At 59.6% G+C, this 27,595-nt stretch overlaps 1 protein-coding gene across 1 annotated transcript in view; it reads left to right on the top strand.

The window, feature by feature from the left end:
• The window catches only part of UNC13A (unc-13 homolog A), a 36,032-nt gene that overhangs the window by 4,833 nt on the left and 3,604 nt on the right, over nucleotides 1–27,595 (top strand). Inside the window, exons 3-39 of the mRNA XM_065042426.1 lie at nucleotides 133–232; nucleotides 444–561; nucleotides 768–891; nucleotides 1,047–1,120; nucleotides 1,211–1,265; nucleotides 2,125–2,160; nucleotides 2,720–2,930; nucleotides 5,097–5,681; nucleotides 7,278–7,371; nucleotides 8,410–8,459; nucleotides 9,336–9,414; nucleotides 10,655–10,660; nucleotides 10,965–11,036; nucleotides 11,345–11,564; nucleotides 11,808–12,035; nucleotides 12,286–12,427; nucleotides 12,812–12,981; nucleotides 13,436–13,551; nucleotides 13,655–13,818; nucleotides 14,078–14,228; nucleotides 16,218–16,286; nucleotides 16,422–16,511; nucleotides 16,675–16,809; nucleotides 17,142–17,275; nucleotides 17,460–17,545; nucleotides 17,796–17,922; nucleotides 18,010–18,106; nucleotides 18,251–18,394; nucleotides 18,917–19,000; nucleotides 19,281–19,358; nucleotides 19,632–19,720; nucleotides 19,876–20,028; nucleotides 20,179–20,302; nucleotides 25,885–25,941; nucleotides 26,140–26,220; nucleotides 26,343–26,490; nucleotides 27,154–27,210. Coding sequence (XP_064898498.1) covers nucleotides 133–232; nucleotides 444–561; nucleotides 768–891; nucleotides 1,047–1,120; nucleotides 1,211–1,265; nucleotides 2,125–2,160; nucleotides 2,720–2,930; nucleotides 5,097–5,681; nucleotides 7,278–7,371; nucleotides 8,410–8,459; nucleotides 9,336–9,414; nucleotides 10,655–10,660; nucleotides 10,965–11,036; nucleotides 11,345–11,564; nucleotides 11,808–12,035; nucleotides 12,286–12,427; nucleotides 12,812–12,981; nucleotides 13,436–13,551; nucleotides 13,655–13,818; nucleotides 14,078–14,228; nucleotides 16,218–16,286; nucleotides 16,422–16,511; nucleotides 16,675–16,809; nucleotides 17,142–17,275; nucleotides 17,460–17,545; nucleotides 17,796–17,922; nucleotides 18,010–18,106; nucleotides 18,251–18,394; nucleotides 18,917–19,000; nucleotides 19,281–19,358; nucleotides 19,632–19,720; nucleotides 19,876–20,028; nucleotides 20,179–20,302; nucleotides 25,885–25,941; nucleotides 26,140–26,220; nucleotides 26,343–26,490; nucleotides 27,154–27,210 — 4,548 coding nt within the window. The remainder of the gene's footprint in view (nucleotides 1–132; nucleotides 233–443; nucleotides 562–767; nucleotides 892–1,046; nucleotides 1,121–1,210; nucleotides 1,266–2,124; nucleotides 2,161–2,719; nucleotides 2,931–5,096; nucleotides 5,682–7,277; nucleotides 7,372–8,409; nucleotides 8,460–9,335; nucleotides 9,415–10,654; nucleotides 10,661–10,964; nucleotides 11,037–11,344; nucleotides 11,565–11,807; nucleotides 12,036–12,285; nucleotides 12,428–12,811; nucleotides 12,982–13,435; nucleotides 13,552–13,654; nucleotides 13,819–14,077; nucleotides 14,229–16,217; nucleotides 16,287–16,421; nucleotides 16,512–16,674; nucleotides 16,810–17,141; nucleotides 17,276–17,459; nucleotides 17,546–17,795; nucleotides 17,923–18,009; nucleotides 18,107–18,250; nucleotides 18,395–18,916; nucleotides 19,001–19,280; nucleotides 19,359–19,631; nucleotides 19,721–19,875; nucleotides 20,029–20,178; nucleotides 20,303–25,884; nucleotides 25,942–26,139; nucleotides 26,221–26,342; nucleotides 26,491–27,153; nucleotides 27,211–27,595) is intronic.

Here is a 27,595-nt window from a genome sequence, read left to right on the forward strand (position 1 = left end):
TGGTCACTGGGGTGCTGAGGGCAGTGTGGGGGGACCCCATGGGTGGGCGGCAGTAGGGGGTGTCTGGGGGTTGGGTGCATTGCTGAGACAGGGGGGCACTGGGGTCACTTCACCTCCTGTTTGCTCCCACAGAGAAGTTTAACACTTACGTGACACTGAAGGTGCAAAATGTCAAGAGCACAACCATCGCCGTGCGGGGCAACCTGCCCTCCTGGGAGCAGGACTTCATGTTGTGAGTGCCCAGGGGCCATCCCAGGGTCCCCCACCCCTGCTGCTCTGCCCTGACCCCCACCAGGGGCAGGTTCCCCACTGCCAGTGCTCCCCCTGACCCCAGCCCTGGGGAACTCACCTGAGTCTCGGGGTCGAGGGCACAGGCAGAGGCTGGGGTGACCCCAAGGGGCTGCTGGGGAGGGGGTTGACCCGACGCCTCTGCCCTTCCCCAGTGAGATCAACCGGCTTGACCTGGGCCTGACGGTGGAGGTGTGGAACAAGGGTCTCATCTGGGACACCATGGTGGGGACGGTGTGGATCCCCCTCCGGACCATCCGTCAGTCCAACGAGGTAGGGAGCCAGGTACACCCATCCCCCCACCAGACCCTAAGGGACGTGTAGCCACCCCCCAAGCTGTCCTTCAGAGGGGACAGAGCCTTCCCCATCCCTGCTTGGAGAGGACTCTGCTTGGGGCTGGACCCTGCGTGCATGGAGTTGTGGGGCCGAGGGAGAGGGGATCCCTGGCAGCTCTTCTCACCGCCATTTCTGCCCCGCAGGAGGGCCCTGGGGAATGGCTCACACTCGACTCCCAGGTCATTATGACTGACAATGAGATTTCGGGCACCAAGGACCCTACTTTCCACCGTATCCTCCTTGACACCCGCTTCGAGCTGCCGCTGGGTGGGTACTGTCCCCGGTGCATCCTTCCTTGTCCCCAGCCCCAGGGATGCTCCTGGGGCTGGAGGTTGGGACTGGGGGTCTGATCCTCTAGCCCCAAAAGCTGGGGGGCTGTTTTGGGGAGGGGGGTGCACCAATCAGGGTCTTTGCCCTTGCAGATATCCCTGAGGAGGAGGCCAGATACTGGGCCAAGAAGCTAGAGCAGCTCAATGCCATGCGGGACCAGGATGATGTAAGTCAGTGCAGAGTCAGGCCCGGGCGAGCGCTGGGCAGGAGCAACGATGCCGGGGCAGGCAGCCCTCACTGCCCTTTCTCTCCACAGTATGCCTTCCAGGAGGAGCAGGAAAAGCCTCTGCCTGTTCACAGCTCCCAGTGCTGTAAGTGCTGCCCTGTCACTGCCCTGCTGCAGGACCCCCCCGCTGCCCTGTCCCCCCAGCTCTCTGCACTGGGGATGCACAGGAGTGGGGTCTGTGCCTGCCTTGGGCAGTTGGACGTCAACACAAGTGGGGCTCAACCTCACTCCACACCCTGTCCCTGTCCTAATTCCCCCATCCTCCCTCCCATGTCTGCCGTTGTTCCTTTGGTGTCTCCCTACCCCATAGTGCATGAGCCTTCTTGTGGGGCTGAGCCATAGGGGAAAAGGGTAAACATGGCAATGGGGTAAGGACAGTCCCCTGGGGAGCCTTATTGAGGGGGCTGCTCAGTGGGGGCACTGGCAGAGGGGTCTGGGGGATTTGGGATGGCAGCTCAGTTTGTCCCAACCTGTGCCTCAGTTTCCCCTACCGTAATCATGCCATGGCTCTGCACAACCCAGTACTGTTCTAAGCACAGCTCAGTACCTCTGTGCCCAGCCCCAGGCCCTGTCCCCTGTGCACTTCAGTGCCACTGTGCCCAGCCACAATACCGTCCCCAGCCTGGGTAGGCGTCACTGTGCCCAGCCCCAGGCACTGTCCTTGGCCCAGCTTAGTGTCACCGTGCCCAGGCCTGTGCATTGTCACTAGTGCACTTCAGTGCCACCATGCCTATCCTCAGGCCCCATCCCCATCCCAGTACTGCATTGCCCCGCTCCAGTCACTCTCCTCAGCGTGGCTCAGTTCCAATGTGCCCCATCCTGGGCACTGTCCCCAACCCATATTGGTGCCACCATGCCTGTGACATGCTGGTTCCTCCCAGTCAGCTCCTGCTGCTGCCCCGTAGCTGCTTCCATCCTTATTGTGTCTGTCCCTTTTTTTGTAGGCAACTGGAATTATTTTGGCTGGGGAGAACAGCAGAGTAAGTATCCTGTCCCCCCCTCTCCTGCCAGCCTGGCAGTCCCCAGTGCAGCCCCCTTTGCCATGCTGTAGCCTGGTCTGGGGCTCAGGGGACCTGGAGCTCGGGTTCAGGTGGCTCTCTGCTGGGTGAGGACAGAGGCACCGACTGCCCTGTCCTGGGCAGGGTTGTCCCCACAGGCTGGTGGGGACAAAGCACCATGAGGCTCTGTGCCCTCGGGGTGCCCTGATGGAAATGAACAGCTTGGGCTTTACCTCTGTGGTGGGACATCGGTGGTGCAGAGGGAGGGTCCCCACACCCTGAACTCTTCTTCCTCGCTTCTGTATATCCCATTTCTCCCATTTGCTCTCCCCTCATCCCCCAAAACCCCTTTCTGCAGAAAACATGTGCAGCTTTCCCCTCAACCCTTCCTGGGTGTGTCTCCCCAGCATGGTCCCACAGCAGTGGGGACATGGTGGTAACAAGTAGTGGGGCTGTGCCACGTACGGGGCACATCTGCGGCATCCCTGGCCACAAGAGCCGCGGGGCTGTCACCTGTCCCGCTCACTGTGATCCGTTGCAGATGATGACCCTGACAGCACGGTGGATGACCGGGACAGCGATTACCGCAGCGAGACTAGCAACAGCATCCCACCGCCATACTACACCACCTCCCAGCCCAACGCCTCTGTCCATCAGTACCCCATGAGGCACCAGCAGCAGAGCTCCCGTGACTCCTACACCGACTCCATGCAGAGCTATGAGATGGACTACTCAGACCAGCGCCCCATCAGGTAGCGCCGGCACAGCCAGCTCCTCCCTGGGACCCGCTCTCCCGATCACCCCCTGCCACATGTGACAGAGTCCAGAGGGTCCCTAGGGTGATGCCAGGGACGGTGCTCCCAGGGCAGTGGGTGACAGTGCGAAGGATGCTGAGGATGAGGGGGATGGTGCCGGCCTCAGGTCTTTCCTTCTCACTGGGAAGTTTTCAAGCTCTTTTGGGTCACTGCCCTCCTCTGTCCTCACTGGGCTTCGGGACCCCCTAGCCCTAGCTGCCCTTGCTGGGAGCTGAGCTAGAGGCCTGGCTGGGGATACAGACGTGCCTGTAGGCAAAGCTGTGGGCAGGGACGTCTGCCCAGTGCTTTGTCCTCGTGGTCGCAGCATGGCCAAGTTCCTTGCCAACATACAGCCCAAGGTGCCAGCCCTGTCTACCAGGATAGAACCTCCCTGCCGGCATCCCCAAGGCAGCAGGGGATGCCAGGGCGTGGTGGGTGGTGGTGGCGCGGCACCTGGAACCTCGCTGACCGTCTTCCTCTCCTCCCTGGCAGACGCTATGGTAGCATAGACTCTGCCACAAACGGACGCAGTGACGCTGAGTCCGCTTCCGAGTCGAGCAGGCGGACCAGCCGCCAGCCTTCCCTTGAGAGCAGGCGGTCCCTAGACCTATCGGATAGGTGGGTCACTACCTCGTCGTGTGCCTGTGCCGTCGCAGAGTGTTATGGTTGGTCCTTGCAGCCGTGGTGAGGCCAACACCAGTCCTGGCAAGGGTGGCCTCGTGCTGCCATGGGGTCCCCCTCTTCCCGCCCTGGACTGTCTTGCTGAGGAGCAGCGTTGGGATGCTCCAGGCATCTCTTGGCCCCGTGGCATCCCTTCTTGCTGCTGCATCCCCGTTCATGGGGGCAATGCCCCAGCATTCTGGCCCTGCTCACTGGCACAGTGACTGGTTGGCAGCACTCTTGCCTGTTCCACATCATGCCAGCAGGTATGGGAGCTGGGGCCTTAGGGACTCAAATGCCACCCTCTGTTTCTGGTCACCTCCCAGGGAGCTCCTGGCTGGGCAACAGCCTCGCACAGTGATTTGGGATCCTTGTGATGTGCCAAGGGCCCCTCTCCCAGCTCAGGCCAGGGAGGTGAGGGGTTTCCAGGCATGAGTTGCATCTCCTGCACCCCTGTGCCCCAAGTCCCACTTCCCAAGGTACCTGGATGATGCCAGTACTGCTCCCTGCTGGGACCAGCCTGGGCATCCCCCAGCACCCTCCTCTCTACAGTGCTCCCGGGCTTCCACCACCTGGCCCAGCCACTCTGGGCCCAGGGCTCTGCCCATCCCATCCCCTTGTCCCCTTCTCCTTGCCAACCCCTGAGCCCTGGCTGCTGGTGCTGGAGACGTGGTGTCGGCCTCTTCCTAGGCATGTCCCTGTCCTGTCTGCATGTTTGCTTATGTGAGCCTCTCCCCATGGAGCCCTGCAGCAGCCCTGTCCATGGCAGCATTCTGGGATGCAGGGAGCTCTCTGTGATGCTGCTCCCTCAGGTGTAGGCAGCTGTGAGAGGGGGATGCTGGAAGGGCTGGATGCCAGTTGGGCAGATTGGGCAGTGGGAAGGGGTCTAGCAGGAAGAGTGGAGAGGGGACCCCCAGATAGCGATGATGTGGTTAAGGGGAGTGATGGGGTTGAGGTGTTGTCCTTGGAGAGTGGGTGCCCAGGACATCTACAGGGAGTGCTGGGATGTCAAGGTAGGGGTTGGGTGACAGATGTGCAGGTTATGGACAGGATGGGGTGTCTGGAAGAAGCAGGAGGCACGATCTGGCTGGGGGTGCTCCCTGGCTCTACTCTGCCCCCACCATTGGCAGGGGTGAGCTGAGGCGACAGACGTCCCTTGTCCCCAGGCTGAGGGGACATCCCCATGTCCTCAAGCTCAGCCCAGGCACAGACAGGAAGGTCAGACCCCTGAGATTGCCCCAGCCTTGGGGGCCAGTCCCAGCCCACAGACTCTCCTGGGTCTGTGCCTTTGACTCCCAGGACGAGGAGTGTGGTGCTCACCCAGGGCTGTGCCCCACGGGGAGCAGCACGTTCTCCTGCCCGCAGTGCAGGGACGCTGGGGTTCTAGCTGGGGTGCCATGGGGCAGGCAAGGCTGTGGCATGGACCCACGGGAGCCCTGTCCCCGTCTCCCCTTGGCCCTGCAGCCCCACAGGGAGCAGCCGCTACGCCTCATCGGCCGAGCTGAGCCAGGGCAGCTCCCAGCTGAGTGAGGACTTCGAGAACGAGAGCCTGCGGGACTCGGAGCTGGATGAGCGGGACGGCGACTCCTACCACTCCTGCCACAGCTCTGTCAGCTACCGCAAGGACTCGCCTCGCTGGGAGGAGGAGGATGATGATCTTTATCTGGAGGAGGAGGAAGAGGAGGAGGAAGAATTCAATGAGGACTACAGCGAGAATGAGGAAGGCTACCCCAAGGAGGAGGAGGAGGACCTGCGGGAGCAGGGCACCTACGAAACCCCTGAGCACGATGCCTACCCCCCACCGCAGAAACCCCCTGGGCAGCAGCAGCAACAGGTCCCACAGCAGCAACTGCAGCAACCTCAGCTGATCCCACAGCTGAAGCCACAGCAGCAGGAGAGGAAGGAGGAGAGAAAGGAGGAAAGGAAGGAGGAAAAGGACACCTCTGCCCCCCTGGAAACTCCAGAGACCCTCCAGGCCCAGCGGGGAGCAGACGAAGCTCCCCTGCCAGAGGCAGCCCCCACACCTGAGCCCCCGATACCGGCTGAGAGGTAGGAGGGAGATGTTGACCTGTAGCGTCCTTGGGATGGCACTGTGCCTGGTGACACTGCGGGTGCTCTGGAGGTGGCCCAGGGCTGGTGCTGGTGCTGCTGGTGCCAAGGGGCAGTGCCAGGGACCTTCTGTGGTGTCTGGGGCCTTTCCAAGTGCCTGAAGCATCTGTGTGGGGGAAGCCCACTTGGTGCCACCCAGGCGAGGGTCAGCGCCCTCCGGCGCACTGCCATGGCCCAGCCACCAGTGCCCGGCTAAGCAGGGGCAGAGATCAAGGCGTTCAAGATCCTGACAGGGCTACAGGGAGTACAGGTTTATAACCTGGGACAGACCTGGAAATGGGGGATGTGGGGGCCTAGGACTGCAATTCCTCCCCTCTGACCCCTCTGTTGGCTCCCTGGATGGAGGGGGTAGCCCAGAGCTTGGTGTGGTCAGAGGAGGAAATTCCCTTCACAAGAGTCCATCCTCTCCCTAGGCCACTGGTAAAAGCTCATCCGTGGCCTCCTGTGCTGTACAGATGAATGATTTGGTGGCCAGGTCCCTGGTACAGCATGTGAATAATTCATATATCAGTCTCTGCTTTTAATTATTGCACATGTCAATTTATTCCATGGTTCGGTGAGCACCACCACTCTGCGCAGAGAGAAGTGTGATGGGCTTTTTTGGTCTTTTGTTTAGTTTAAATTATACACCAGAGCTGGGGAATTTCTAATTTAAAAGAATGTGTAATGAACTTTTTAAAAAAATACATATTTAGGCCCAAGGGTTTCGTGTCTGCCTGCAGTGCCTGTTCTCTGCACAGGGGGCTTGGGGGGTCCTGTGCTGGGCACTGGGGACCACGGATTAGCACTGCGAACCACAGGTTAAAGCTGAGGACCCCCAGATTAGCCCTGAGAACCCCAGATTAGCACTGAGGACCATGTATTAGCACAGGCAAGGCCCCACAGGGCTGGTTTCGGGAGGTCGGTAGCCTAAGTTCTCCACAGGCTCATTCCAGCCCGGTTCTGGGCACCCGTCTCCAGTGTCACATCACACCAGGCTCTCCAGGAGCCTGTGATGTTTGGATGATGTTTTTTCTTTTCCTTTGTGTCTCGATTTTGCAAGAGAGGAGAAGAAAACCCACAACAACCATCATGTCCAGGTTGACAGGTTCCTCTGGGCTTGGAGCCACTGGGGTGCTGGGACCTCTTAAGCCCAGGAGGTCCCAGTGTGGTGGACAGTGGCTGGAGGACATGCTGTGGAGATGAGGGCTGAAGGACATTTCATCCACGTGCTTGTGTCACCAGCAGTCCCCTGACCCTTTGCTCCTGAAGGGATACCTCTGTATTGCTTGGGTGCCCAGGGCAGAGCCTCACAAAGCGGGGTGAACTTCTGGCTTGTCCCCATTGCTCTGCCTTGACCGTGCTGCCCTTTGCAGCAGGACTCGCTGCCTGTATAGAGTCCTTCCTGATAGGAAGAGGGGCTTTTTGCCATGGCCACACTGGTTCAAGGCCCATCAGGATCCCTAAATTGCAGCCTCAGTCCTGCCGGGGGTGTGGGGGCTGGCTCCCCCCTCCCCAGTGCCATGCGGGAGGTAAGCAAAGCGTGTGTGCTTGCAGGGAGCAGGCGGAGGTGGAGGTGCAGGACCCCAAAGCACGAGCCAAAGCCAACTGGCTGAGAGTCTTCAACAAGGTCTGCATGCAGCTGCAGGAGGTGAGCAACCCCGTGCCCGTCCCAGGGCCGCTGGGTGGGGGGCACGGCCCCTTCCCACACCCCGGCAGCTTCCAGACACGTCTGCTCCCCAGTCCTACAGAAACCCCCACTCCCTGAGGGCAGTGGGGACCCGGGGGGCCACAACAGTGGTGGCCCTGCAACCCCATTTGTGTCAGGGGGGACCCCCACAAGGGGCAGGGAGTGCTGAGGACCTTCCCCCTGTGTGTGCTGCATGCGGTGTGCTGGTGCGTGCCTCTCCCCCCTCTCCCTGTACTGAGCTGACAATTTTTTGTTCTGTTTTTAGACTCCATCCTCCATATTTTCTTTTTGTTTTGGCTCTGGATTCACCCCCTGGGGCTTTGATCCCCCGCCCCACTGCTTCTTTTCAGTTGTCCACCACCATGGCCCTTGTGCCTGCGTCTCCCCTTCCTCCAGGGAAGGGGTGTAGCCTGCCCGCAGGTAAGCATGTCCAACGGAACGACCCCGCAACGTGTGTGCCTTCCCTGTGGGGGTGTGTGCAGGGACTGACCCACGAGGGAAGTATCTTTCCTCCCTCTCCCCCAGAATGACCTCCTCCCCGCAAAGGAGTTGGTGCGGGGTGGTCCCTGCACACACCCCATCCCCAGTGTGCTCTGGCTTTTCCCTGCGCTTCTCTCCAACTGGATGCGGGTCCATGTGGACCTGATGAACCTTTCAAATGATGCTTCTCCAGTCCCCCAAACCCTGAATTTTTGCACAGTGCATCCATCCCCACCGCTACACCAGCCCGGGCCCCTCTGCTGAAGCCTCCTCACTGCTTGAACCATCTCAGCCTCTTGAAAACACTTCCTTCCCAGTGCAAGCCCTTTGCTGCAAAGAGCCCCATCATTTTAGGAACATGCTTTTCTCCACCCACCCTGTAAACTCTTTACATCCTTCCTCAGTGCTGTGGGTGCTGGCTGGGTGCTCAGCTGCCAGCAGCACCAAGCCTCGGGGACGGCTGCCGCGTGTGCCAGGGACTCAGCGCTGCCCCCGTAACTGCTGCCCTGTGTCTTGTAGGCCCGCGGGGAAGGTGACGGAGAAGCTAAGTCGCTCTGGTTCAAAGGCGGGTGAGTATGTTGGGAAGCTGGTACTTTCTGCCTCCCTGGGATCTCGCAGGTTGCTCCCCGCTTCTCGTCAGGATGTGAATAATGACATTATGGGGGGGGTTCTGACATGGGGAAGTGTTGCTGAGATGTGGACACGCGGGGGCCAGATTTTGGGGTTGAATGCTGGTTGCTCAGTGCTTTTGGAGGAGTCAGCAGAGATGCCACCACTCCATGTCCCTGAGAGCCAAAGGTGGAGATTGAGGAGGTGAGTGGGCGGGGATGGGACTGAGCAGGGGTGGCAGCTCCCGCTTCTCCCCTGCCATCTGTGGCTGGAATGGTGCCATGGGGAACCTCAAACCTCTCACCCGGGCGGGCTGGGGATCTCGCCCTTCCTCTGACCCAGGCAGAACCTGGCGGGTTTCCTTGGGAGCCCACCAGCTCACCCCAGGGTTTCCTTGTGTGCAGGGCTGGAGGCTGCAAAGCAGCATTTCTACCTGAGCTGTGCTGCCTCAGTTTCTTTTGCAGCAGAATGGCTCAGTGCTCACCTTTGGTGTCCCAGAGGGAAACCTCAGCTCTGGGGTTCCATGCTGCAAAGCCAAAGCCAACTAAGCCAAATGGGCTATTTTTTTTCCTGTGTTTCACTGTCACAGCACTGAAGCCAAACATCTTCATGTGGGGAAAACCATGGTTTTCAACCAGAATCCTCTTCCCCCCTAGTTTTTAGTCCAGTGATCTCTGCCCTGGCCAGGGTGGTGGTGGGGATGTGGGTCCCAGGGGTGGGTCCTAGGCCATCTGGGCATTGCTGTGCAGTCCTGTCTGCCAGGTCCTGAGTGAACATGGGGCAATAGGGGCAATAGGAGTGGACCCCTTCTCCACTGACTCTCGTCTCTCTTGCAGGCCTGGTGGTGGGCTGATTATTATAGACAGCATGCCGGACATACGCAAGCGAAAACCCATCCCCCTAGTTAGTGATTTGGTGAGGTTTCTCCTAACGCCTTGTATCACGCAGCTGCCGGCTTCGCTCCCGCTGCGCCCCTGGACTGTGCCACCCGCCCGCCCTGGCTGGCGCTTGCCGGTTGCCCGCGCCCTGCTCCCCAACTGCCTCTAACATGGCTTGTGTTTTGTGTTCTCTTTTCTCTGGCCTGGCTTGGCCATCCCTGGCTCCAGGGGGGCGGCAGTAAGGTTTCTGCGCTGCATTAACAGCATGCCCGACATTAAGCCTGGACGCAAATCTCTCCCTCTAGTCAGCGATCTGGTGAGCGCGGTACGAGGGGTTAAAGAGAGAGCACCCTTGGGTGCTGCTGCCCAGCTTCCTCCAGCCCTGCTGGCGTGGGGTGGGGGTGTCCCAGGCTGTTTTGGGGTTCCTTTGGCCCTTGATCTTGCAGTATGGAGCTGTGAGGATGGCACAGCTGGGCTCTCCGCACCCAAGAGTGCTTCTGTTTAACGAAGTTCCAGGGCCCTGTCCCTACACCAAGCATCAGCTCAAGGCTTCCCAGGGCTCCATCTGGTTTCCCATTTTCTTGCCAGTGCTGCATCCCTGGTCCCTCCCTGTCCCACCTGCTGCAGGCTCCCTGCAGCTCTGTTGCTGGGCAGATGGGGAGGGGTAGCGCTGGCTTTTCTGAGCTGCACAGACCCATGCCCCTGTCCCCACCATTGTCATGCTGTGTCACTACAGCCACTACCCCATGCTGGGGTCCAGTCCAGCCCCGGGGTTCTAATATATGGGGCCACTCTGTTGTCCCGTCCCTAGTGACAAAGAGACAGCAATTTTGGAAACCAGACACCCTTTGAACCCAGAATTTTGTGCCCTTCTCCTCCATCCCCTCACTTTACCCCTTGCCACCTCCAATTTTCCCTCCCCAGGGTTCCTGAATCCCCCTGCCCCCCCATTGCTGCCCTCACCCCAATGTCCTCTACCCCCCAGTCCTCTCGGGCAGCCGCTGATGCTTCTGCACTGTGCTGAGTTGGTGTTGGGGTTTTGGCTGGTGGGTGGTGACGGGGTGGGTGGGGTGCGGGGGTCCATCACTGCTGGGTTTGGCAGGCTGCAGCCAGTGCTGTGGCTTGGGGTGGGAAACCCCCTGGTGCTGAGTGAGGCGTTCGTGTTGCCCCGATTCCCACTCATTCTGACAGGGGAGGGTCCAGGACTTGCTCTGCCATGACGTGGCTTGCACTAACAGCCTTTTATTCCCCCCCTCGCTGGTCCTGGCTGCCCACAGGCAATGGTAAGTGACCTCAACCCTCGTCTCCCCGTGGTGTCAGACACATGTCGGGAGGCTCTGCCCTGTTGGGACTGAACTGGGAATGCCATGGGCTACTGAACTGGTTCCAGTCCCACTGCACAGTGGGGTGGCACTTTGCAGTGCTGCTGGCACTTTGCTGTCCCTGCTGCCAGCCCATGCAGCCAGCACCCACCTCTGCCTGGGTGGGGTCCATCTCAGGTGTTTTATGGCCACTGGGACCCCAAAGGAGTGTGGGAGGGACACCCTGTGCTCTGCTAGATCTGTGAATTGTGTTTCTTACCCACAGTCCCTGGTCCAGTCCAGGAAAGCGGGAATCACGTCTGCGCTGGCCTCGAGCACCTTGAACAATGAGGAGCTGGTAGGTGCTGGGGTTGACTGGGGTGCGGGGCTGTCATGCTTGGAGGGCTGAGCCCCAGCTGTCCAGGCCAGCAACAGAGTTGTGGGGTCTGTGCCAGCCCAGCATCCTCCTCTGGCAAGGCCAAAGCAGCCAGAATATTCACGGCTGCACCTGGGGATGGCATTTGTCCTCTTCCCTGCTTGTCTGCACCCAGTGGTGACATCGCATGTGGCCCAGCACCTGTGGCTGGGGTCCCCGCACCCTACTGCACAGTTCAGCCGCTGTATGTTGCCTGGGCTTTTCTCCCCCTCTCTTCTGTCCTTGCACAGAAAAACCATGTTTACAAGAAGACCCTGCAAGCCTTAGTGTATCCCATCTCCTGCACAACGCCCCACAACTTTGAGGTGTGGACGGCCACCACTCCCACCTACTGCTACGAGTGCGAGGGGCTGCTCTGGGGCATCGCCCGGCAGGGCATGCGCTGCGCCGAGTGCGGCGTCAAGTGTCATGAGAAGTGCCAGGACCTGCTCAATGCCGACTGCCTGCAGAGTAAGGGGCTGTTGCCTGCATCCTCATCCCTTCTCCCTTTGGGGAGGTGGGAGGGAGCAGCTCAGGGAGAGCTGGACTGTCGCCTTGTGCATGGGGACATGGTGAGCAGGAAGATCTGTCCTGGGCAGGGTGTAGATTCCACCAGGTTTGAATTCATTCACACATGGTGGACATGGAGCGCTCTCAGCTCTCTCCTGGATGCCACTTGCCTCCCTTGTCTCACCCATGGTTGTCCTCTCCCAGGGGCGGCAGAGAAGAGCTCCAAGCACGGAGCGGAGGACCGTACTCAGAATATCATCATGGTGCTCAAGGACCGCATGAAGATCCGGGAACGTAACAAGCCGGAGATATTTGAGCTGATCCAGGAGGTGTTTGGGGTCACCAAGACCACGCACACACAGCAAATGAAGGCAGTGAAGCAGAGTGTCCTGGATGGCACCTCCAAATGGTCAGCCAAGATCAGCATCACTGGTAGGCACCGGTTGCAGCTGACACCATGTGCCGTGTGGGACCACAGGGCTGTCCCCTTGCACAGGGATGCTGTGTGCTCTAACCCCCCTCCTGCCCCTCATCCTGCAAAGTGGCTTCAACCCCTGGGGACACAAGGTGCCTGTTGTGGGGATCTTGGTGTGGCTGTGGCACTGACTCGTCTCTCTGTTCTCTCCACTATGTGCCACGCACGTCTTGTGTGGATGGGCATTTGTGCTGTGCTGTGCTGCAGTCGTTTGTGCCCAGGGCCTACAAGCAAAGGATAAGACGGGTTCCAGTGACCCGTATGTCACTGTCCAGGTTGGGAAAACAAAGAAAAGGACTAAAACTATCTATGGCAATCTCAACCCGGTCTGGGAGGAGAATTTCCATTTGTAAGTTCACCCCTGTCCCCCTGCCTGGGCACTCACAGTCATGCTGGGCTGTGCTGGCTGTTAGAACATCCCTGAGGGGTGGTGGGCAGTCAGCTGGGGCTTCATCCTGCCGCAGCCGAGGGTGGAGGGCGGCTGCGGGGAGTGCTGATTTTGTGCCATGGAGGGTTTGGCTCCCGGCAATGAAGGCTGATCCAGGCTGCGTTGGCGCTGCCTGGGGCCGGTGCAGAGCCCTGCGAAGCCCGTGGGGGAGGGTTGGTGCCCCACATCCAATCTTTTCCCCAGTTTCTGCCCAGTGCTGGGGTGGTCCCTCTTGTTTAGGGAAACAAGAGAGGCCAGAAACCTTTTCCTGCTCATCCTGGGGCTTGTCCCTTCTCGTCTCCCCAGTGAGTGCCATAACTCCTCCGACCGCATCAAGGTCCGTGTCTGGGATGAAGATGATGACATCAAGTCCCGTGTCAAGCAGCGATTCAAGAGGGAGTCTGATGATTTCCTGGGCCAGACGATCATCGAGGTCCGGACCCTGAGTGGGGAGATGGACGTCTGGTACAACCTCGGTAACTGGCTGCTCCAGCACGACCTGCTTGGGCTGGGAATCCCGGCCCTGCTCTCTGGGGGGATGTGCTGCTAGATGTGGCATGAAGGCTATTTCAGCGTATTAGTATAGGGTCTGCTGTTAAAAACATTTAATCCTGAAAGCCATTGGGATCGAGTGTTTTCCCGGGGTCATTCTCAAAACCCTTTGCCCAGGAGGTCCGGAGCACCAGCCCACTGCAGAGGTGAAACTGAGGCACAGAGAAGCCACATCTCTGTAGTGTCTGGAGATATGGCCAAATCCCCCTCTGCAGTGCATTGTGCCCTGGCCTGGCTGCACTCAGCTCTGGACGTCCCCTGGCCCTGGCCCCAAGAGCCCTGCCCTGCTGGAGCGCTCTGCCCCTCTTTGGAGCCAGGAGTGAGCAGAGTTCCTCCAGGGAAGCCTCACATCTTGTCCCCCTCCTTGTGCCCCTACAGACAAGCGGACAGACAAGTCAGCCGTGTCGGGAGCCATCCGGCTGCACATCAGTGTGGAGATCAAAGGCGAGGAGAAGGTGGCTCCCTACCACGTACAGTACACCTGCCTGCACGAGGTGAGCAGCCCAGGCAGGTGTGAGGGGCATGGCTCCAACCCCAGCGATGCCACTGTGCCACTGCTGGCACTGGGGACCTGATGTGACTTATTTGTACCTCCAGAACCTGTTCCACTTTGTGACGGATTTGCAAAACAATGGGGTGGTGAAGATCCCCGATGCCAAGGGGGACGATGCCTGGAAGGTGTACTTTGACGAGACAGCACAGGAGATTGTGGATGAGTTTGCCATGCGCTATGGGGTAGAGTCCATCTACCAGGCCATGACGTGAGTCCCTCGTGCTCCACCCAGCTCAAAGGGGTTGTGCCAGCCCTGAGTTGTGGGGATCACTGTTGGCATCTTCCTCCCCTGCCACTGTTTGCACCTATCTCCCTGCCATGGGTGCAGACATCTCCCTTAGCTCGCCAGCACCCACGCATCCATCCCTCTCTCCCCCTCTCCATGCGTGCATCCCAAACGCCGCGCCCCTTCCTACAGTCAACCCCTTCGGTGGCCCCACGCCCTCACCTTCCACCTCCTTCTGCAGGCATTTTGCCTGCCTTTCCTCCAAATACATGTGCCCAGGCGTGCCGGCAGTGATGAGTACCCTGCTAGCCAACATCAACGCCTACTATGCCCACACCACGGCTTCTGCCAATGTCTCGGCCTCTGACCGCTTTGCTGCTTCCAATTTCGGGGTAAGTCCGATGGTGCGTAAACACTCCTTCCTTCTTCTCTCTCTTCTCTTGGGAGGGGGTGGGGGGCTTGGGGCACAAAAAGGGCCGTGCAAAATACTCCACTCCAAACCAAAGCATGCGGCAGGTGGGTCAGCCCCTGCTTGCCCCGAAATTCATCCTGCTCCCGTTTTGCAGAAGGAAAAGAGCCACCACCTTCCTGGGAGAAGGTCTAAAATTGCTACCCAGATTATGCGGGTAGAACCGTGACTGGAGCCCAAGTGGGCTGGGATGCTTGGCGTGGCAGGAGGGGGAATCCTTGCTGACAAAATCACAAGCAGGTGGCGAGGAGCCATCCCTGCAGCTCACCAGGAGTTTTGCACAGCCCTGAGTGCTTTGGGCGCACTCTGGGACCGCTGCAAACTCGCCTGGCTGTGCCAGCACCCATGGGTGCCGGCTGGGTGCCTTGCATGCAGCAAGTGTGGCGAGTTTGTGCCGGGGCTGGGTGCGCCCTTGGGGATGTGGGCGAAGTGGGACTGAGCTCTCATCCCGTCTCCCCCTGTGTTATCCCGGAGGCAGCTGGTTATTGCTCTGGATGCACATGGGTCGAGCCAGGATCAGTGCCCAGCTCGGGGTCAGGCCAAGTGCTGGGTAGCCAGGGATGCAGCCAAGGCCGAGTGTAGCTTCAGGCAGTGGCTGCTTTGGCTCAACTCCCAGGTCCTGTTGCAGGGGGCAGCTAGAGCCAAGCGAGCTGTGGATCCCATCATGTAGGAGGAGGAAACTGTACAAGAAAAAAAACCACCTTTCTCTAACATGGAGGGTTTTAAAAACTTCTTTCTTTCTCTTTTTTTAGAGAGCCTAAGGTTGGGTCCTAAAGTGCCCGGCCGTGTCGCTTTAACCCCGTCGTGTCCAGTTTTAAAGCGCTGCAGCCGTTCGGTGGCGGGGACGCACGGTCTCGGCCCAGAGCCTGGCTTTGCCGTCTCTGGCGGGCGAGTGCGCCGAAGGTTTGCGGTTGCCAGTGCAGGCTGCGGCCTTGGCCGAGCAGTGGCCAGGCGGGTGCGGGACTCGCTGCCCCCTCCCATCCCCTTGTCCTCCCCACCCAGGACTTGGGAAACTGCTCTGGGCTCTCCGGAGCCCTGTGGGGCAGCCCCGATGCTGTGGAGGAAACCCAGGTTTCTCGTGGGAGGCCCACGAGGTTGTCCAATGCTCCCCCTGGCAGAGATGAAGAGTGAAATACTTCCTGACAGAGTTTTGGGGCAGCCTGGTTGCTTTGCCCTCATCTCGGACACCTGATCCGCAGCCCAGTGTGGGATTTGCATTCTCTTGCCCGTGAGCTGAGCTGAACTGAATTAAAGCCACTTGGCCCCAGTGGAGACTGTAAACCTAGTGCAGTTCTCTGCCTATATCCCTCGATGCAGCCCAGTTGGGCAAGCGAGGAGCCCATGGAGGGATCTGACTCCTGGGGCCATCCTGGCCTTGTCTTGAAGCAGCTTGGCCCTGAAGATGGGCGACCACTGCAAGAGCCCAGCTGCCCTTTCCCTGCCCTTTTTCCTGAGCTCACCGAAAGGTTCAATCTAAGGGCCACGCAGCCCAGGGCACAATCCTTCACACCCTCTCCCTGCTCCTGCCCTGAGTCCTGGCTCGGAGGTGTTCAAGTGGACAGGGCAGACAGAGCAGCCCATCCCCACTGAAGCACTGACTGCCAGAGAATACACGGTGTTCCCTCTCGTTCCTGTACCATGCCCGGCATGACTTCTGTGCCCTGGTAGCTGTTGATGGCTCCCAGAGAGTCCCAGCCAGCAGCGAGGACGTGCTCTTCTCCGCAGGCATCCCATACCCGCCCACAGGGCGCTGATGGAGGAAGGAGGGAAAGAAGGACAGTGGGAAGGAGAGGGATGAGCTGGGTGCAGTGTGTGAGCCAGGCTGTGGGCAGAGAGAGCCGGGGCAGTGGGGAGGGGGGTGGTCCCTGCCGCCTCTCCCCCGTTTACCTGGCTCTGGGGCATTTCTCCGCAGAAGGAGCGGTTCGTCAAACTCCTTGACCAGCTGCACAACTCGCTGCGGATCGACCTGTCCATGTACCGGGTAAGGTTACTGCTGCGCCTCAGTTTCCCTACCTGTCTAGTATGGTCTGAAACAACAGGTGGCTGTTTTCTCCCCCTCCACTTGTCCCTGTGAGATTTTTGTGTGCAACTCTGCTTATTTCTTCCTCTTTGGCAGAACAACTTCCCTGCCAGCAGTCCCGAGAGGCTGCAGGATCTCAAGTCCACGGTGGATTTGCTGACCAGCATCACCTTCTTTCGGATGAAGGTATTGCTGGGGCCCCATTCTCCCTGTCCCTCCAGCGGAGAGCCTGACCCTTGCTGGCCCCGATTCTTTGCAAGGTTGGGTCGCGCTGGTGCTGCGGTAGCTCCAGGCCACTGGCTGGGGCTGCGGGGCTGCCTCCAGCGCTGCTCCCTCCCTGCACACCCAGGTCCAGGAGCTGCAGAGCCCCCCACGAGCCAGCCAGGTGGTGAAGGACTGTGTGAAAGCCTGCCTCAACTCTACCTATGAGTACATCTTCAACAACTGTCACGAGCTGTACAGTCGCGAGTACCAGACAGACCCGGTGCGTGGGGAGCTGGGAGGCACTGGGATGCCAGGTGCTGCGGAGGGAACTCGCTGCCCCTGGCTGACCTTCCCCATCCCTTGCCCTTCTCCTTCGTGCAATGCTCCTGGTCCCTCTCCAGAGCACTCAGCCCCACGCAGAATGAAGCCCAAGACTTGAGCAGGGTTTAAGCCCTGCTGCTGTGGGGTTGGGACTGGGGCCAGACAAGGGGGGGCTGTGTAGGGGCCTCCAGGGTGTTCCCAGAGCCCTCCTGCCCCCTCGTTAGCCCCACCACAAAATCAAGCCCCGTGGGTGGGATGACCGGAGCCTCCACTGTGTCCCCATCACTCCAGACTAAGAAAGGCGAGGTGCCCCCCGAGGAGCAGGGCCCCAGCATCAAAAACCTGGACTTCTGGTCCAAGCTCATCACCCTGATAGTCTCCATTATCGAGGAGGACAAGAATTCCTACACACCCTGCCTGAACCAGTGAGTAGGTGCTGGGGAAGGGAACCCTGCTTTGCACCCAGGGGGGGTGCTTTAGTCTTTTGGAAGTGGGTTGTAGCATCCGTTCTACAGATGGGAAAACTGAGGCAGGTGGGAGGTGTTGGGGGGACATATCTCCAAGTGGAGGGCTGGTCCACCCTGTTTCTGTGCTTTCCTCCCTTCCCAGGTTCCCCCAGGAACTGAATGTAGGGAAGATCAGTGCTGAGGTGATGTGGAACCTCTTTGCTCAGGACATGAAGTACGCGATGGAGGGTGAGTCCACCCCCACCGCCCAAGCTAAGTGGGGAACCAGGCAGGACCCGCACTCTGCTCCCACCTCGTCTGTTCCCTGGGCAAACCCATTTTACCCCCTTATCAACACAATGCCTGGCTTAAATCCCACACAAGAAGCACTTCCGTCTTCACCCCATTACCTCAGCTTCCCCAGAGCTGCCCTTGGGGCAGCTGCCCCCCAGGTTTGGGGCTTGAAGCAACCCCCGGTGCATTCACCTTCCCTGTGCAGAGCACGACAAGCACCGTCTGTGCAAGAGCGCGGACTACATGAACCTGCACTTCAAGGTGAAGTGGCTGTACAACGAGTATGTCACGGAGCTGCCCTCCTTCAAGAGCCGCGTGCCCGAGTACCCTGCGTGAGTGCAGCCCTTGAGGGGGCCACGGATGGGGTGCTTGTGCCCCGGGGGCTGGCTGGCCTCACCGGGGACGGGCCTCTCTTCCAGCTGGTTTGAGCCCTTTGTTATCCAGTGGCTGGATGAGAACGAAGAGGTGTCGCGGGATTTCCTGCATGGAGCACTGGAGCGGGACAAAAAGGATGGGGTATGAACAGGGCTGTCAGTGTGCGTAGGAGCCACAGCCAGGAATTGGCTTGGGGTTTGTTCCTTGATGTCCAGTGTGTCCCCATTGGGACCAAAACCTCCCTTCCCTGCCTCCTGCTGACACTATATCTCCTCCACCCCACAGTTCCAGCAGACGTCAGAGCACGCTCTCTTCTCCTGCTCCGTGGTGGATGTCTTCTCCCAGCTCAACCAGAGCTTTGAGATCATCAAGAAGCTTGAGTGCCCTGACCCCCAGATTGTTGGGCACTACATGCGAAGGTTTGCTAAGGTGGGCAGCTGCCAGGGCAGGGGCCACTGGGCCAGCAGCACCCCTGGGAACCCAGTCCCAGCCCTGGCCTGGGAATCCTGGGCTCTCTGCCACCTCCCATCCAGCTACAGGCAGTGGCATAGGGCACAGATTGCACCACCTCTAACAGCAATGGTCAAGTGAACATGCTACCAAAAGACCCTGTAGCTCTCCCAGCTTTGCTAGCACAGAAGATTAGCTAATTAATGAGTTAATTGGTTAATTAATCTTGATTAATTAAATGCCACTGGCTTGTTGTGGTGTGGAGGGAGTTGTATGCAGACTTGATGGCTGATGCTTTTTCAGTGGTGCTGCCTGTGGAGATCAGGTGTGCTGGATCTGGCTGTTGTGCCCATGCAGCTCCTGTTGCATCTGTGGGGCCAGAGGGTTTAGAGGTCCCAGGGTGTACTCATGCATTGGGTTGTTTCACTGCTATGGGGCTCATGGTCTCCTTCCTCCTCTTTACTGCTCTCCGGGTGGGTCCCATCTCTCATCTGGCTGCAGACCATCAGCAATGTGCTACTCCAGTATGCTGAGATCATCTCCAAGGATTTCGCCTCGTACTGCTCCAAGGAGAAGGAGAAAGTGGTGATGTATCTCCCCTCTGCTTGCCACCTGCCTGGGGCTGCCAGGCAGCACTGTTCCCATGTGGTGACCTCAGCCATCACCTCAGCTCCAGAGCTGGACCCCATGATGCGGATCGTGTCCTTGGTCTGTGATGACAGCCCCTGAAATGCTGCCAAGGAGGCCCCTGTGCCACGCTGTTATTGTGTTCCCCCAGTGCAGGGTGGGAGGGACCTGGGGCGGTGGGTAGCTGTTCCAGCCACATCTATTGGTATTGACCCACCTCTCCATCCCACCCCTCCAGCCCTGCATCCTTATGAACAACGTCCAGCAGCTCCGCGTCCAGCTTGAGAAGATGTTTGAAGCCATGGGTGGGAAGGAGGTTCGTATTGGGGTTCTCCAGGAGGGAGTCCTGTGGAGGGGCTGGATCAGTCCCTTCTCCTCAGAGGCAACACCTTCCCTGGCTCTGCAGTGCTGCGAGTAGACCCTGGTTTCTCAATCCTGTATGGGCTTGTCCTGTCTCACCCCCTGGCACCCTGCTCTCCTACCATGTCAGATGACAGGGGTGCTTCGCCCTGCCCAGGGCTGCATTTGGGGTGCAGAGGCCTCCCCAAGGGCTGGACCAGGCACCTGATGGCTTCTCCTGTCTCTCCAGCTGGATACAGAAGCCAGTGATATCCTCAAGGAACTGCAGGTGAAACTCAACAATGTCCTGGATGAGCTGAGCCGAGTTTTTGCCACCAGGTACACCTGGGCAAGAGGGCACAGGTGGGGGACCAAGGAGAGGTTTGGGGGTCCAGGAGCTGCAGCTGAGGCCAGGCTGTGGGCTCTGCTTAGCCAAGCGGGTCCTGGTCACGGCTGTGGGGGATGCTGAGCTGCCTGGGTGTTGTGGTCCACAGTTTCCAACCGCACATTGAGGAGTGCGTGAAGCAGATGGGTGACATCCTGGGCCAGGTGAAAGGCACTGGCAATGTCCCTGCCAGCACCTGCAGTAGTGTTGCACAGGATGCTGACAACGTCCTGCAGCCCATCATGGACCTCCTGGACAGCAAGTGAGTGTGGGAGGCAACGGGGACACCACCCCTCCCCAATGCCCTTGACCTGCCCTGGGAGCGTGGGGGACCTGCAGGGTCAGGGTGGCAGGGCAAGGGATGGCATTGGGGTGCCGTGCCAGGACCTTCAGCCCTGTCCCCTCTCTGCAGCCTGACGCTCTTTGCCAAGATCTGTGAGAAGACGGTGCTGAAGCGGGTGCTGAAGGAGCTCTGGAAGCTGGTGATGAACACAATGGAGAAGACCATTGTCCTGCCCCCACTCACTGATCAGACGGTGAGTGACAGGGAGGGGGACTGTGGACAGGGGACCCTGGAGCTGAGATGCAGGTGGCTGATTTGGGCCAGTGTGGGACATCGTTGGCCAGGTGCCTCCACTGGTTGCTGAGGGGGTGTGGACTTCAGCAGGCCACCCCAGAACTGCTCCCAGATCATAGCCAGGGCTGGGATGGAGAAGAGAAAGGTTGTTCTTGACCCAGGTGCCCAATGCAGCCTGGTCCCTGTGCCAAGAGGTGAATCAGGAGGCTCTCGGAGCACAGGAGGCCACCACACTTCAGCTTTGCTGTGGGTCTGGGGTTCGGGTTCCTTGAGGAGCAGGGACTGGCTTCCCAGGGACTGGGGTGATGTGGGGATGGGGCAGCATGTCCCTGTAGCAGGCCTGAACTTTTCCTCGCTAAGGGGCTGAACAGGCTCTAAGGTAGCAGAACAAAGCCCAGGGAATGGTCCCTCCTCAGAAGGAGTTTGCCTACAGGCTTTGAGGCTCTGTATCGCAGTGCTGTGTGTCTGTCCTCCCTGCACAGAGCCATGCACCCCAAAACTTTACAGGGCAGCTGATCCCTTGGGGTTGGGCAGGGAAGAGTGACACCAAGGGCACCGAGCCAGCCACACACCTGTCTCTGTCACTCTCAGTGGCTTTAATCACTGTCATAAAGCTGGTTTCAGGCTCTTGCTTGGAGTCCCTGGAGCCATTGGCTGCTGTGTCACTTTTCTGGGGCTATGGGGCTTCTTGTGCTGTGGCAGTAAGGGACAGTGCACTGGTGACTTGTCAGACCTCAGTGGTGCCACCTCACTGGGACCTTGTTACAGCCCTGCGTTGCTTGCAGCCAGGCTCATACACCCTTCGCCAAAGGTGGCCAAATCCAGCAGGACTGCTGGCGCCACTGGGTCCCAGTTGCCACCCCAGTCCCTATCTCTGTCCCTTTGCGGCCATGTGTGGCTATGCCATGTTCTGGAGGCAGCGGGCCCTGTGCTGAGGGCAGAGGAGGTGGTGTGGACATGTTGGATCTGTCAGGTGATTTTCCTGAGCGGAGGCAGCCCTGGAGGGGGCTGTGCTGGTCTGGTCCCTGGGACAGTCCCCTGGTGGCTCTGCGCTGCAGCCGGGGGGTGGCTGGGCACACTGGTGACGTGGGAGCTGTGTGTCAGAGCCGAATGTCGAGTGGAGTCTGCCAGCTCCCTGGAGCCCACTCCCCCTGGGGCAGAGCCCCCCGTTACCTTGTGGAAAGATGGGTCTGCTTCAGGGCTGTAGAGACCTGTGGTGCTGGTGGCAGGGCGTTGACAATGAGTACTGTGGCACATCAGATGGGGGACAACTCTGCTGTCTCTCCTGGCTGGTGGAGGGGTGATACCCAGCCATGGTGCAGCTGGGGCTGGGGAGGATGGAGGATGGGACCGACACTCATGTCATGGTTGTTCTCTCCAATTGCTCTGCTCACCCTCTCAATGGCAGATGATTGTAAGTACGGCAGCTCCCTGTCTGTCTGTCTGTCCGTCCGTTGTGTGTCGGTCCTGGCCTTGCCAGTTTTTGTCTTGTGTGGCTGCCCGTGCCCTGCCCACATCCTCCTCCAGCTCCCAACTTGGTCCATCTCTGTGGTCCCCATCCTTGTGCTGCCTGCTTGGTGGGCACTTGCTCACGGCCCCAGCTGGGTTTCGGGGCGGGGGGTGGGTTGTGGAAAGGTCCTGGACAGGTTCACAGTGCCCGGATGTGGGGAGATGCAAGGGTCAGTGATGGGGTGGGAGGGGACGGTGATGGGGTAGTGCCATGTAATCAGGGACAGCCAAACTCAGGCTGATCCCGTCTTCTTGCTCTGCGTGGGGGGTGAGAGAGGCCACTGGAGACAGGAGCAGAGGGAATGGCGTGTGCTGGGCAGTCAGGGCTACTCTTCCCGACCCCTTGAGGCCCTGGCTGAGGTGGGGCTCTGTAGAGAGGAGCATCTTGCTGGGACATGAGGGTCAGCAATGGGGCAGGTTGCCGGCACGATTTGTGAGACTTTTTTCCCTGGTCAGGATATGGCCCTGGGAGCCCAAACTCCTGAGTTCCTTTCTCAGCATTGCCGCTGGGTCCTTGCACGGCTTTGACCGAGCAGTTTCCTTTTGTCGTCTTCTGCTCAGTTGGTGGCCATGGGCTTACGTTCCATGGGGCAAGAGAAGGGTCACATCCACCCCCAATCCTGCCCCCACCCCTGCTTTGACCGTGGGCACCTTTGTGAGGAGGAGCAGTGTTGTGGGTGCTGGGTGCTGGATGCCAGTCCCTGCAGGGACAAATGCCCATCCCGTGTCCCCCAACACCTTTTGTTTCCAACAGCAGCATTTGGAAAGACCCTGGGGTCAACAATGGGCTGAGCCTCCCCTCAGACCTCCTAGGGACCGTATGTCCCAGCCTTGCTGAGGCTGCTGGGGGGCTGGGGTGGTGGTCAGCCCTATGGGATACAAGGTCCTTTTGTTCACCCATCACCCTGTGCCTCAGTTCCTTCCAGGGCAAGAAACCCTCCTGGCAGCCTGCTTGGCCCTAACTGTGCTGCTTATCCCTTCTGCAGGCTTCTCTGCCAGCTGACCCCCTGCTAACGCCTCCTGATTCAGATGTGCCCCAGCCCCACCGAGATGCTGATTAAGAACCCCCCATGTGGCACTGCTGCCCCATTTTACACTGTTTCTTTTGCCACTGCTGAGGCCTGTGTCAGTGCAGGGTTGTCACTGAGCCCAGCACTGCGTGGACCAGAACTCTGCGTGCAAATCCCAAGTACAGCTGCCCCTTCCCTGCTCCGTCCCCAGGGCTGTGAGCATCTTCCAGAGCTGGAGGAGAATGTGGCGATACCCAAGGCTGCCCACACAGTTCCTGCTGGCTCCTGTATTCCAGTGGGAAAGAGTCCCCCATGGGGTCAGCATCCCTGTAGCCCAGCAGGGACCAGCTACCCATAAGCCCAGAATCTCGGTGAGGGGACCAGTTCCCCATCAGTGCAATATCCTGCGTTCCAGTGGAGACCAGTTGGCCCAGCACTCCAAAGACACCAGTTCCTCACTGACTCAGCAACCCTCTGGGGTCCAGTTCCCCACTAACCCAGGATCCCAGTGGGGACCAGTCCCCTATAGGCCTGCAGCCCAACAGGGACCGGTTCCTCATTGGCTCTGGCTGTACTTTAGGAGTTCAGTGATGTCCTTGCTTCCAGCCTGCAGCCCAGACTTGTCCATGGGCCCAGACTTGTTCTTGCATCCCCCCATGTCCCACCCCTTGCTGCTCCCCCCACCTCCTCACTCAACCTTTGACATTGCTTCTACAGGGCACGCTCTTGAGAAAACATGGCAAGGGGACAGAGAAGGTAAATAGCTGTGGGTTCCATGTGTGTCATCACCCCGTGGCCGCACTTGTGGCCCCACACCTGCCTACTGTGAAGGTCCAGGCTTGTCCGTGCTTCCTCTGTCGTGCTGTCTGGATGTGCCGTTGCCTGCGTGGCGTGTTGTTGTGTTAGGTGTGCCGTGTTGTCCAGGACGTGCTGCCTGTGTGCAGGATGGGGGCAGGGACCGGTTCCTGTGTGTTGTCCGGAGTAGGGAGCAGGTGTTGTGTCGTGTTTGGTTCCCGTGGGTGTGTATGTGGGGTGTTACCCATCTCCGGACAGGTATGGGGGATGGTGCCTGGCTGGGACAGTGTGGGGACAGGGCACCCAAGCATGGGAGATCCCGGGCACAGACCTGTCCCACCGTTGGGGGCTCAGGAAGAGGTGACCCCCAGGATGCTGAGCCATGTTGGGGCTGTGCGGGGCACACTGGGGGCTGCTGAGACCCTCTGGAACTCTGAGCTTGCTTCCCCCTGATTCTTGGGGGGCCTCAGCAAGGCTCACTGAGTCCCAAAACTTGCCAAAAGGGCTTTCTCCAGGCATATGGGCTCTGGGTGCTCCCCACTGCCAGGTTCAGCAGAGCCTTCCAGGCTGCCCACTCTCAAACCCCAGCTTTCAGGAAAGGACACACCAGCATCGACTGGGCAATGCCTGTGGCTCCGCTGGCTCTACCCTCCTCTGGCAGGGGACACAGGGTCCTGCTCCATTTACCTGACAGTGCTGGGCAAGCTGCTTTCCTCCATCTGCTGCTACTTTCCGAGCCCCAAACAAGGAGGGAAGCAAGCCTGCCCTCGTTTGGGAAGAGGCCTGGCACAATCATCACAGGTTCACCAGCAATCACACAGGGCTGAGCCTTTGCAGGTATCAACTGGTGCCAAACCAGTGGCACCAGCAGAGAACTGGGCACAGCCAGAGGAGAGTACAGGGCTAGAGCCCCCATGGCTGAGGGATGTGGGGGTCCTGGGCCCGCGGCTGGCTGCTGCTGGGGCCACCAGTAACTGTCCCTTGCTGTTCTCTTCCAGAGCAGGGTGAAGCTGCCCAGTCATGCTGAAGTAAGAACATGGCTCTTCTGCTCCCCATTTGGCTCTGGTTCCTTCTCTCGCACCCTCCTTGTCCCGTGTGCTGTGGGGTGGTCCCAGCTTAGTACAGTGCCCCATCATGCTCTATCTGGGTGACACTGGTGTCCCCATCTCCCAGCCTATTCACTGGTGGGGGTAGACAGGGACAGCAAGTGAAGGATTAATGGGACAGAACTTGGGGGGAGCACAACGGATTAATGGGGGGTACAAAAATGAGGGCATGGTGGGGGAAAGGTCCCTGCAGAAGGTAATGGTCAGTGGGATAGATGCTGGGGTTTCTCATTGTCAGGAAGGACTGAAGCTACTGGTACTGGTAGAGGGAAGGAGGTGGGAATCGCTGGCTCTGCCCCACTGGGCCTCTGTTTACCCAGTTGCATGTTGCATCCTGGAGGGCTTGAGAAGGGAAACTTGCACTCAGACTGGTAAGCGGATGCCAGACCAGGGAGGTGAGCAGGATCTGCCTGTGCCATGGGGCTGCATCCCCAGGAGCTGTAGGATGGCTTCATGGCCCCTGCCCATGGGGGTGGCAGGGCACAGAGCAGGTGAGGGTGGTCAGGGGCTGTGTTCCCTGGGGCTGTAAGGGACCAGGAACCTCCCTGGATCTGGGCAGGAGTCTGTGTGGCAGGGGGGGTGTTTGACTTGGCTGCCAGCGCTGTGGGGTACAAGGGGGACCACGCCACATCCTTCCCATGCCCACTGTCCCCCTGTGCTTGCTCTCTGCTCCCCCTGCCCAATGTCATGTGATTGTCCATGTAGTGCAGGCGATGTGCCATTTTTGGGCTCTGTTGGATGCAGAAGCAGATGCTTGGGCACCACAGAGAAGAGGATGGGATCCTTATGTCAAGCTGCTTGTGCTGAGCAGGGTGTGAGGTCCCTAATGCCAGGGTGATGTCCTATGCTGGGGTGCCCAAGCCCCCAGCCACACACCTGTGCTGAGAACTTGGAGGCCGGATAGGGGCTGCAGCAGCCCCCTGCACCTGCATCACTGTGCCTGGCATGGCTGGTGGCCCCTGGGGGTCTCTGAGGAGGACCCCTCTGCCCCCTGGAGCGTGGGGGTGCTGGGGGAGCCCATGGAGCCACAGGAAACTCCTGGCACCCTGTGCCCAGCCTGAGCATGGCAAACCCAGCCTGGCCACTCACCAGGGCTGTTCCTGTCTCTTTGGTCTCCGCAGGGCACGCAGATGATTTTCAATGCAGCCAAGGAGCTGGGGCAGCTCTCCAAGCTGAAGGTGAGGGCTGGGAGGCTGGGGATGGGAGGGCTGGAGGAGGCAGGTGGTCTGAGCTCCGATCTGTGCAAGGGTGGGGGGCACTTTGCACACTGGCATTGGCGCTGTGGCAGGGACCCCACCAGTGCTTGTTTGCTGGCACAGCTGGGTGAGGGAAGTGGGGCCCAGTCCCATGCTGAGAGCAGAATTTGTGCTGTGCAGGACCACATGGTGCGGGAGGAGGCCAAGAGCCTGACCCCGAAGCAATGTGCAGTGGTGGAGCTGGCGCTGGACACCATCAAGGTAAGGGCACCCTGGGGTACAAAGTGGTGCCCCTGAGGGCTCTAGCCCCAAGGCACAGACATGGGAGGGCACTGAGCTCCAACAGAGCTGCTGAGAATGCAGTGGCTGTCTCCCCCCTCCAGCAATACTTTCATGCCGGTGGCGTGGGGCTAAAGAAGACGTTCCTGGAGAAGAGCCCTGACCTGCAGTCGCTGCGCTATGCTCTGTCCCTCTACACCCAGGCCACTGACCTCCTCATCAAAACATTTGTGCAGACCCAGGCTTCACAGGGTAGGATGCGCTGCCCTGGACCCCCACCTGGACCCCTGTCCCCACACATGGGCTCATCTGCCCCATGGCCAGGGCCCCACCCTGCCTCCATCCCGGTGGGGTTGGGGATCCCAGCCAGGGTCACAGAGGGGTGGGAGGGGTGGGTCGGAAGGGAAGGGCTTTTTGCTCCCATGGTTTGCAGGTGAAGAGGGGCCATGGGTGCTCAGCGGCAACCTGGCACCCCCAAGTCCCCCACCAGCAAGAAGAAGGTGACGGTCATGGGCCATCACATAGTGCCCCCGCCAGGCTTGTTTGTGTCCTTGGGGAGTGGGATGTGCTTTTGCTGTCTGTGCATCTCCTGCAAGGGACGTATGTCCTGTCTGTGCCTCCTGTGCCAGCCATGTTGGGGGCGTGGGGTTGGGTGTGGTGGGTGCCAGCACCCCTGGGTCCCTCCGTCCTGGCCCCAGGACCCCTGGGCTCAGAGCTGGGTGGTGCCTGGCACTCCCATGTTGCTGCAGTGTTGTCCGGATGCTCGGTCATCCATCTGTCTGCGAGATCTGATCTTTCTTTCTCTCTCTTTGTTTTTCCTCCCCTTTCACTGTTCCTGTTCCCTGTTGTCTCCTTCCTCCTCTCTTCATCTACTCCGTGCCTTGTCTCTGTCTCTTTCTCTCTCCTTCCCACTAGTTCATGGTGGGAAAGGCATTAGGTTTACCCTTAGTGAAGAAATTTATCCTGAGAAGGGTACGTGTGCTGCTCGCCCGCCCCGCACCTGCCTGCTGCCGCCAGCCTGGGCTAGTAACAGTCCTGGCACTGCGGGCCAGGGTGGCCAGGAGCCCTGTCCCAGCACTCCTGGCCTTGGGGACCCCTGGTGTGGGCAGAGCTGGAGCTCTCTGCCCACAGACGCACTCCCAGGGCTGCTTTGGGCTGAACTGGGAGGAACTGTGCTCAGCCACATTGATCACCCCGAGACTGGGGCAGAGGTCCATGCCCCATGGAAATAGGGGTGCCTGCCTTCCCTTGCAAGCTCTGGGCACCCCACATTGTTCCCAGTGCTGCTTCCTGGGTGTGGGCACCTCTCACAACCTCCTTACAAGCTGGGGAGCTTTCCTTTTGGCACATGTGGCCC

Source organism: Columba livia, chromosome 27 (assembly GCF_036013475.1).
Source record: "Columba livia isolate bColLiv1 breed racing homer chromosome 27, bColLiv1.pat.W.v2, whole genome shotgun sequence".
Taxonomy (NCBI): Eukaryota; Metazoa; Chordata; class Aves; order Columbiformes; family Columbidae; genus Columba; species Columba livia.